At 36.1% G+C, this 11,434-nt stretch overlaps 1 protein-coding gene across 1 annotated transcript in view; it reads left to right on the forward strand.

Moving 5' to 3' along the window:
• Positions 1 to 11,434, forward strand: part of LOC106869498 (neurobeachin) — a 107,593-nt gene that overhangs the window by 17,336 nt on the left and 78,823 nt on the right. Inside the window, exons 6-8 of the mRNA XM_052973687.1 lie at positions 128 to 200; positions 1,462 to 1,556; positions 2,485 to 2,574. Coding sequence (XP_052829647.1) covers positions 128 to 200; positions 1,462 to 1,556; positions 2,485 to 2,574 — 258 coding nt within the window. The remainder of the gene's footprint in view (positions 1 to 127; positions 201 to 1,461; positions 1,557 to 2,484; positions 2,575 to 11,434) is intronic.

Genomic DNA, 11,434 nt, shown 5'->3' on the forward strand with positions numbered 1-11,434 from the left:
GAAACATGTACTCAGCCTGATACCATTAGTTCTTTCTCTCTCTCTCTTTCTTTCTCGTTATGATAATCATGTCGTTTTAATTTTAAACATTTTTTTATTGTTCAATATTCTTTTTGTCTTCTTTAAGGCCCTGGAGTCAGAGTTTGTGTCTTGTCAACTGCATCATTGGATTGACTTAATATTTGGTTACAAACAAAGAGGTAAGAATCTAATATCAATTCCAGATAATTAATTTTTTCCCTTCTGAATGAATGAGAGAAGCAAACATGTTCCCTTAACCCTTATTCCTCGACAAATTCATTCAACATCCACCAACAGACTTTACACTTGTTAAGTGTAAGCTGCAAGTTATAATCATGGATATTATTATCAAAATCATTTGGTCCCAAACTTTTTATTTGCTTAATGTTATCAGTTGGTTATTATTATTATTATTATTATCATCATCATCATCATCATCATCATCAACAAAAATGCTCCCTCCCAAGGTGATCACAATAAGTGGTTCTACTGTATTTCTAAGCAGGGTTCCTTATTTGTTCTTCAAGTGAGCAGGAATGACTACCAGATTGTCTTGGAGATTTACTTGGATCCTATCTAGTGTTTCCTATTTTGTGAATGATTATATTTATCAACTGTTTCATATCATGGAAACCACAACACTATCTCAAAGATATTATCTGAGAAAACAACCTAATTTTCAGTTCATTGAAGGCTCATTTTCCTTTTTTAGTTTTCTAATTTTTCTTTGATCTATAGCAGAGGGGCATGTATGGATTTTCAGAAATATCATGCGAATTTTAATTTGTAGTTATACAGGTCAAAGTTCAACACCATTGCACAATACTTTGGGCAAATTTCTTTTACTGTAGCTATGGATTAACACAAACTTTACGCGAAAGACAGTTCTTCTTGGTGGTGGGATAGGCTTAAAATATCATCTGGTTTGACCTTCCCACCACTGCCACTTAGACCTCCCCTCCACCTCTCAGGGTACCTTTCACAGTATCCATCATGTTATATTCATTCACATAATGTCATCAATCAGAGTTAGATAATTCAACATGTTGATAAACCAACCCATCAGTTGGTTTCTTCCTCTTACCTTCCACACCCTCCACCCACTAGTCTCAGACAACCACGAATAAAGGTCTCTGGCTTGGTCGTGTAAAAATATCAAATATAATAATAATAATATTCTAGCTGAGACATGTTTTAATAGTGAGTAAAGAAATGAAATAGAGAGAGAAAGAGAAAAAGAAAGATGATACTGCTTGTATTAAGTTTACTTAAAATGTCTTTACTAAAAACTAATTAAACATAATGAATAATGACTGCAAACAGGAACTATGATGAGGGTAATTCAAAATTAAGAAGTCTGTAAGGAAACCTGCATGACTAACCCTCTGCTTCAGCAGTGAAATTGGTTTTAAAACAGTCGATGTTTTGTTTTATTTACAGGACCTGAAGCAGTTAGAGCTACCAATGTTTTTTATTATTTAACATATGAAGGAAGTGTCAACCTTGAATCTATGACTGATCCAGTTATGAAAGAGGCAAGATATTAATTTCTTACAGTTTTTAAGAATCCTATTTTCTAAACATAATTATTATTATTATTTCACTAGTGGAAAGAAACGAAGCCAGTATGCTCCGTGGATGGGTAATGTCAGTGTGCATATATGAGAGAGTGTAAGTGATTTGAAAGAAAAACTGGGTATATGTAGCATCAGATGTTGTGTGCAAGAGTGAAGACTGCACTGGTATGGTCATGTGGCGCATATGATTGAAGACAGTTACATCAAGAGATGCCGATCTCTAATTCTAGAGGGAACATGTGGAAGCGGGTAGACCCAGGAAGACAGGACAAAGTGATGAGAAAGGATCTTCAGATATTGGATCCCACAGAGAGGATGGCAAGGGACCAAGACTCCTGGCAGTTTGTTGTGCTTGAGAAGATGTGTGAAACTAAGCAAAAGCATGGTTGTTCTTGCATACAGGCTTGTCCCCTGCATCCTTCTCCAGCTGAACATTCCTCATCTTGGAAGCTCATGAGTGCTTAGTGCCACATAAAAAAGCACCCATGCCAGTGCTGTGTAAAAGCACCCAGTATTCTCTGTCAAGTGGATGGTGTTAGGAAGGGCATCCAGCTGCCCTTCAAGTCCAGTACTTCACTCTTGTTTTTTCAACTTCAGTTGCATTTAAAATGAAGATGTAACCAATTCTCTGATGCCTTATCAATTCTGCCATTCCACTACTTACTCTTTATTTCACAAACCCTGGTTGACAAGATGCAACATAGGTACTTTATACAGAGGTCTGTTTTCATAATTTTAGCTGGAGACATCTAGTAGCCATAAGTATTTCAGTTTTAGTGAATGAAAAATCAAATTAATTATTGATTATAAAACACTTCTCAGTTTTCACTTCCTTTTATTAATATGTCATCTTTGTATTTTTTTTTTTTTTCTTTTATCATTACAGGCCATTGAAAACCAAATCCGTAGTTTTGGTCAAACCCCAACCCAACTTCTAACTGAACCTCACCCACCAAGGAGTTCTTTAATGCATTTGGTAAGAATAAACAGACAAGTGTGTGTGTGTGTTGTAATTTACTGGGATTATCAATGAGTTTTGGTATTTTTGTTGCTTTTTTTTTTTTTTGATACCAATTTTCTTACTTTTATAAAAAAAAAAACAATATTGAGATTAGAAAAAAAAAATTAAGGCTTCAACAGGAATGCTGGCAAATGTTTTTTCTCTTTAAATTAAAACAATGGGGAAACCCAAATTGCACTTTTCTTGCTATGTCTGATTAGATCAAACAGTTTTATATGTGAGCTTTTCTTCTTATTAAAATGTATTCAGATAGGTTTTTTTCCCCTGCCTTCTGGTACACTGCATGTGTATGATTTTTTTTTTTTAGTTTGTTTCTGTGAGATTGACTACTTTTTACTTACCATGGCTGCAAAATTATAAAATCTTCAATTTCAATTTAACACTAAATATATAACTTAAACAGTAGTCAATTCCATTTGCTCTTGTCTGTTGTCTCTAAATCTCATAATGCCTGTTTTATTTGCACTTTTCCAAATTGTTCCATCTTTGTGTATGTGTATTTTTCAAATGAAATGGTTAATTGTTGATGACAATTTTATCTAAGGGTTGTAAATTCTAAATTTCATATACTTTTGTATTTGATATTAAAATGTAATTTGTTATTAAAGCAACAAATTATTGTCAAAACTTTAATGCTGCAAATTAATTTTAGCAATGTTTATATATGTTTGATGTGTGTTTACACAAAACCACACACAAACATATATTTATGTGGCTTTCTGTGTGTATGTATATATGAATTATATATATATATATATACATATATATAGCCACATATCAACACACATATATTGCGAGTTACAAGTTGAGAATTTGATATCAATAAATTTCATTTGTGTCATTGTTATGGAAAGGTATGAAGGCCACTCCTATGACAAACACTTCTGACTGCATAAAACCAAGCAACCAATTTTGTTTGTTATACAGCATGTATACACAAGATTACATCTGTTGATATGCATGTCATCATCATCATCATCATCGTCAGTGTCACTTATCAACACATCCACTCCATTTCTAGAGTTGTTAAGTCAGAAGGTTGCAATTGGCTATACAAATGGTGGTGCTGACCGAGATGGTGGCAGTGGTCAAAGTGGTTGTTGATCATTGTTGATCCCCAATTCATGATCTCAAATGAAACACAAAATAGTCTAAATTGGGATTTGAACTCACAATAATAGAACTAGAAACTTACAACTGTTAGGCATCTCATCCATGACTCAGCTCAATATACTGATGATGATGATGATGACAATGATGATAATTACTTCTAATTTTGGCACAAGGCCAGCAATTTTAGAAGGAAGAGTTTTAATTGATTACACCAAACCCAATACTTGATTAGTATTTTATTTTATTGACCTTGAAAGGTTGAAAGGCTAAGTTGACCTTGGCAATATTTTAAACTCTGTAAAGAGCCAGAAGAAATACTGCTAAGAATTTTGTCCAGTGTGCTAAAGATTCTGTCAGTTCACAATAATAATCATTTCTACAATAGGCTCAAGGCCTGACATTTGAGGGATGAATAGAGTTGATACCAGATAGGTACTTTATTTTATTAACCCTTGAGGGATAAAAGGCAAAGTTGATCTCCACAAGGGTCAGAGAAATTCCACAAGACATTTTTCTGATGCTCTAATGGTTCAGCAATCTTTCACTTTTATAATATTGATGGCTTTCTCTACTATAGGCACAAGGTCTGAAATTTGTGGGGAGGGGCTATGTTGATTACATCAACTCCAGCACTCAACTGATACTTATTTTCTTGACCATGAAAGGACAAAAGGCAGAGTTGAACTCAGAGCATAAAGACACTTAGTATTTTGTCCTGCATGCTAGTGATTCTACCAGCAATAATAATAATAATTTACAAGTGTTAAAATCAACTTTGTTATATCAGCAGTATGTGTCTTTTAAATGCTAGATTGGAGAATAATATGTATTGCAGCTGGATTTGAACCAGAGCCTAAAAGATTGGAATGAAATAATACTGGGATGTATTTATTTTGACATGTTACTGCCTTGGCTACCTTCTATCCCCTGATTAATCAACCTGATGAGAAGAAGAGATGCAAGCCAATAAACGACCTTTTATGTGGTTGGTTAGCCTGCTAGAAATAGTAGCCAACTCTCTTATAAATCACAATCGTCCATTTTACAACAATAGATGGATGGGTATGGCTGGAATGCCTTCAGTTGTAATCTGCTGAACCAGTCATACTTGAGGCTAATGAACAATACTAACAATGATCTTAATTAGTAACTATTTCTTACATTATTACAACTACTATAACCTGGGGCTGACTAAAGCTTTGTGAGTGGATTTGGTAGATGGAAACTGAAGGAAGTCCTTCTTATAGATGTGTGTACCTTTCTTTGTCTGTTTGTCCCCTCCCACTGTTTGACAACTGATGTTGGCATGTTTACATCCCTGTAACTTAGCAGTTTGGCAAAAGAACTGATAGAATATGTATCAGTTTTTAAGAAAATAAGTGCTGGGTTCGGTTCATTTGACTAAGGTGCTCCAGCAGGGCTATAGTGTAATGACTGAAATAATTACAAGATAAATAATAGTATTGAAAAACACTCAACCTATCTCATTGCTTATGTGTCTGGTTACATCAGACTGCTTCTGTTCAGTTCACCCTACTTTCATTCTACCAGTGTACTCTTGCATTTTTTCTCCCACATATCTAGACCTCCTGTCAATCACTTCATTTCCTGGTTCACATTGATTTCTGTCACCTCCCTGCCATCTTAGTCATACTGTCTTTCATATTGCTACCTGTTTCAAAATACTGAGTTCCACTTTTACTTGTCCCATTATCACCCATCCCTCTCGCCATGATTATCCATGCCTCTGTCACTCATATTTCTTATTCTATAAAGAGGTGGATGTTTGAGCAGAGAGAGAGAGATGAGGTTGTGAAGACCCTTTATTTGTGACAAGGACACAGTTGCCCCACTGGTGTTGGCAGTATGAAAAACACATCCAATAACATTCTGCAGAGTGGGAGGTCATGAAGACCTTTAGTTTTGTCATGGACATGGCCCTCTCTCTCTCTCTCTAGTCATGATTTAAATAACAATGACAAACACAACAACATTGTAGTGTGTGTTAAGGGGTGAGCAAATTGAAGTAAACCAATTAGATTGCTGGCTCCAAATTTATCAACCTTCCAGTGCAGGTTCAAAGACAATGTCAACCTCCTGTAGGACTCAAAACAAAGGGAGTCAGACCAATGAAGGGACAATGTCTCTCATGGAATTTGAACTCTGATTGTAAAAGACCACCATTAAATGCCCTGTGACATTTTGTGTGCTATTCTACCAATTCTGCTGATCAATTGTGCTAAAGCTACCATTATTTACATTGGACAGATATTTGTCCTCATCTTGTTTGTTGTTACCACAACGTTTCTTCGGCTGATATACCCTCCAGCCTTCATCAGGTGTCCTGGTGGAAGTTTGAACCCAACCCTGGGTTCTCATTCCTAAGGTATTTTTTGCTGATGTTGCTATTATTATTATTATTATTATTATTATTATTATTTAGGCACTGCTTGGAATTGAACCTGGAATCTTGAGGTTAGTAGCCCGTGCTCTTAACCATTACACTATATGCCCGTGGGCATAATGGTTAAAAGCATGAGCTACTAACCCCAAGATTCCGAGTTCAATTTCAAGCAGTGCCTTGAATAAATGAAAATAGTAGCATCATCAAAAAATACCTTAGGAATGAGAACCCAGGGTTGGTTTCAAGATTCTACCAGGACACCTGATGAAGGCTGGAGAGTAAATCAACCAAAACATTGTGGTAACAGCAAACAAGATGAGGACACATATTCATCAAATGTAAATAATGTAAATGATGCACAGAATTCGTCATCTCTAAAATATAGAACAGTATTAAAGCTATCATATATTCACAAACACATTAGATTTAATTATTTCTTCAACTCACTCTATTTTCGTATCTTCATTAATACTGTTATGAGTTTTTTTTTCTTCTTTTTATATCACAACAAACCAGGTTTTTCAACCCTGAGGCCAATTTTAAATTTTTATTTTTAGTTTCTCTCATGATGTTTTTGGTTTTTTTATTAAGTTCTCAGGAGTAACCTTGTTGACCTGCATGAAGATTAACATCATTTCCTACCTGGAAGCCTGCAATAGTTTCATTAATTTTTTAATCAATCATCTATTCTCCATTAATTCTAGGTTCAAAGGTCAAATGTTGAGCTTCTTTCTCTGCCCACTTCCTCCTCAGTACATTTTGCAATGGTTCCAGCATTTTAGGACTAGAAACCTTTGTATGGCACTAACTTCTGAGGTTGTTAGTTGATTATATTGATCCAGCAGTTAGTCTGCAGCTTATTTTTAGTAGCTCCAAAGGACAAAGTCTACCGTGATGTAAAGGGACAGGGACATAATTTGGGTGAAACTAAATACTGTATGGTATTTTTAATCAATGTACTAATTTTTTTTTTTTGTTTATTTTGTTTCTAACATATATACATACGACTGGCACCCATGCCAACGTCGTCTCCTTCTTTGGACACGAAACTCAGCTTGCGAAGATTTATTGAGGCAAGCGAAAGCGAAATTGGGATGGCACCTGTGCCCAGCATTGCCTTTCTGGCACTTGTGCCCGTGACATATGTAAGGATTTTCGAGTGAGATCGTTGCCAGTGCCCCTGGATTGGCTCTTGTGCGGGTGGCACATAAAATACACCATTTTGAGCGTGGCTGTTGCCAGTACCGCCTGACTGGCCTTCGTGTGGGTGACACGTAAAAGCACCCACTACACTCTCTGAGTGGTTGGCATTAGCAAGGGCATCCAGCTGTAGAAACTCTGCCAAATCAGATTGGAGCCTGGTGTAGCCATCCGGTTTCACCAGTCCTCAGTCAAATTATCCAACCCATGCTAGCATGGAAAGCGGACGTTAAACAATGATGATGATTGTGTGTGCATGCATGTATGTAGACATACAGTTCCAGGTTCAATTGCACCACATGGCACCTTGAGCAAATGTCTTCTATTATAGCTTCAGGCCAGCCAAAGCCTTGTGAATGGATTTGGTCAATGGAAACCGAAAGAAGCTTGTCATAAATATATATATATATATATGTATTTATGTGTCTCTGTTTGTCTACACATCACTGTTTGACAATTGGAGTTGGTGTTTATGTACCTGTAACATAGCAGTTTGGCAAAAGAGACTGATAGAATAGGTACTGAGCTTAAGTAAAAAAATACATCCTGAAGTTGATTTGTTCAACTGAAACCCTTCAAGGCTGTGCTTCATTGTCACCACAGTCAAATGACTGAAATAAGTAATAGATGAAAGATGTGTATGTATGTATATGTATATTCCTTTATTCTTTTACTTGTTTCAGTCACTTGACTGCGGCCATGCTGGAGCACCGCCTTTAGTTAGAGAAATTGACCCTAGGACCTATTCTTTGTAAGCCTAGTACTTATTCTATCGGTTTCTTTTACCAAACTGCTAAGTTACGGGGACATAAACACACCAGCATCAGCTGTCAAGCGACGGTGGGGAAACAAACACAGACACACAAACATCATCATTATCATGGTGCTTTTTATGTGCCACTAGCACAAGTGCCAGTCGGGTGGAACTGGCATCAGCCATGACTAGGATTTCATTTGGTTCAACAAGTCTTCACAAGCATGGCATATCAGCCAATGATTGAAGGGTGCTTTTAGACAGGCCAGTTATGTAGCACTGGCATCAGCCACAACTATGATCTCACTTGATTTGCTGGGTCTTCTCAAGCACAGCATATCTCCAAAGGTCTCGGTCACTTGTCATTGCCTCTGTGAGGTCCAATATTTGAAGGTCGTGCTTCACTACCTCATCTCATGTCTTCCTGGTTTACCTCTTCCACAGGTTCCCTCTACTGTTAAAGTGTGACACTTCTTCACACACCTGTCCTCATCTATTTGCATCACATGATCATACCAGCGCAGTTGTCTCTCTTGCACACTACATCTGATGCTTCTTATGTCCAACTTTTCTGCATATATATATGGTGGTTGTCTACTCCTTAAACAAAGTTTGACCACCTCCTGCACCTACACCTTAGCCCTTTCATGGCGTCTGATGTGGCTTTTTAAACCAGACAGTGTTTTGAAAAAGCACCCACACAGATTGCACCTCTGATTTGCACTACCAATACCTGCAAGTAAGTTCTGCTCATTGTGGATCCTAACATGTGTATATATATATATATATATATATATATATATATATACACACACACATACAACAGGCTTCTTTCAGTTTCCATCTATCAAACCCACTCAGAAGGCTTTGGTCAACCTGAGGCTATAGTAGAAGACACTTGCCCAAGGTACCATGCAATAGGAATGAATCTGGATTCATGTTGTTGGGAAGCAAGCTTCTTACCACACAACAATAAATGTTTAGTTTATATAGTTTTTAAAAATTTTTCTCAAGCCCTAGTTTTCACAAGGCTGGTTTACCTGGTTTCCATGGTCTGTTATAAGTGACCAAGATCACAACATCCCCCTTGAACAGCACACTGGTCTATGACAGGGTCCAAGGCCAGCAATTTTTGAGAAGAGGGGACAAATTGATAACATCAAACCCAATCCTTGACTCGTACTTTATTTTATTGATGTTGAAGGGACAAAAGGCAAAGTTGACTACGTTGGGATTTGAACCCAGAATATAAAAAGGGAGATGAACTGCTACTGGGCATTTTGTCTGACACACAGACAGTCCTGCCAACTCATCACCTTTATATATATAGATAGATAGAGAGAGAGAACGAGAGAGATAGCTATAACAGTCCTGCACAGTTGTTTTATTTTTATCCTTTAACACATTGCATCAGGATATTTGTTCACAATTATTTGATTGTGAGTTAAAATGTTTCTACTCTCAGTTTTTTTTCTTACTTTCCTTCAACTATCAGCAATATTCAGAAAAAAAAGAAGTTAACGAATCAGCTACCAGAGCCATTTCTAATGTATATCTTTCATTTTGTTGTCTAATTACTATAATCAAACACTACCACAGAAGCAATTAAAATAGCATATCAAATTTTGTGTTGGTATTTTGAAAGCTAAAATATTTTTCTTGTTAGTCAATAACTTGTTCCAGATTATGGTCATTCTAATGTCAGATATACTCTATTTATTCTATATCTGGTTGATGCTGTCTGGAATCCTGTCACTTTACCATATTTTCCTGGCCTTACAGTTGCTACTCACATCAAGAATATTTTCAATCTATCTGCAAATGTGACCTGCAGTCACAATATGGTCATTTGACTTCATAGAAATGGCACCTATATCTCCCTTAAATTACGTATAGTCATCTTAGAAAGATATAGGTGCTGGGGTCTGATATTCACTATCTGAGAAAGTAGACAGGACAGTTATGGCTGGAATACCTTTAAGCTTAGATATACTCAACCAAGGCTGACTTGTGTCTAAACAACAAAAAACTTTTACAGCAGATAAATAAACAATCAATGTGTAATATATTGAAACATGTAACAATCATTTACCAAAGCAGTCAATTAACTCTAAGATAATTAACACATGATAATTATTTGGAAATATAGTTTGTTTTGTTTAGAGATATTCTGGGTCAGTCTTGCCAGCCATCTTTCTGGGATGGATAATAAATTAAAGCAATAAGGTTTGATTTAAATCAATTGTTCCATTCCTCAAAAATATGTGGCATTAAATAGTAATTACTTTATGTTGGAACAAATTATTATTATTATTATTATTAGTAGTAGTAGTAGTAGTAGTAGTAGTAGTAGAAGAAGAAGAAGAAGAAGAAGAAGTAGTAGTAGTAGTAGTAGTAGTAGTAGTAGTAGTAAGGTGGCAAGCTGGCTGAATCATTGCCATGCGAAACAAAACGCTTAGTGGCATTTTGTCCGATACTTTACGTTCTGAGTTCAAATTCTGCCGAGGTTGACTTTGCCTTTCATCCTTTCAGGATCAATGAATTAAGTACCAGTGAAACACTGGGGTGCATGTAATTGGTTTACCCCACTGCCCCCAAAATTTCAGGCATCGTACCTATAATTAAAAGGATTGTTATTGTTGGTGATGGTGATGGTGATGGTGGTGGTGGTAGTAGTAATTGTTGTCATGGTGATAGTGATTGTGGCAGTCATTGTAGTAGAAAAATCATAGAGAATTCTTTGTTATTTTGTTATGTTTCTTTTACATCTTTGAAATGTTGTCTAAGTTGAGTTTTACCTTTCATACTTCTAAGGGTTGCTAAAATAAATACCATTCAGGCCATGTGGTTGATTTTAAACAGAGAAAAAGCAAATCAAAGCCTTGTCCTTAAAAATTAGAAATCATCTTTATCATCATTATCATCATCATCATCATCGTCATCGTCATCATCACTATTATTATGTTCTCTTTCTGTACCATGTCTCAAGTTTGACTTTCTAAATACATATCAAATTTCTTTTGTCATTTGTGACATTTTTATTAAAAGTACACACATCTGTTATAAAAGTATGTAATCTGTTCTCGACACTTCCACCACCACCACCACCATTACCTCACCGTCCTCTCCACATTCCCACCCCATATTCCTCAATCAAATAAGTATACTCATATTATTAACTTGTTGGGAAGTAATCGTTATGGCATACCTCTTTCTTAAAGAATTTATCTATTTCAATAGTTTACACTCTTGGAATTCTTGTCAGTATTTCTCTGTATGTGTGTGTGTGTGTCTGAGTATCTGTGTGTGTGTGTGTATCTTTGCACTCAGTCTAATTAGCTTTC

The sequence above is a fragment of the Octopus bimaculoides genome, chromosome 16, assembly GCF_001194135.2.
Source record: "Octopus bimaculoides isolate UCB-OBI-ISO-001 chromosome 16, ASM119413v2, whole genome shotgun sequence".
NCBI classification, from domain to species: Eukaryota; Metazoa; Mollusca; class Cephalopoda; order Octopoda; family Octopodidae; genus Octopus; species Octopus bimaculoides.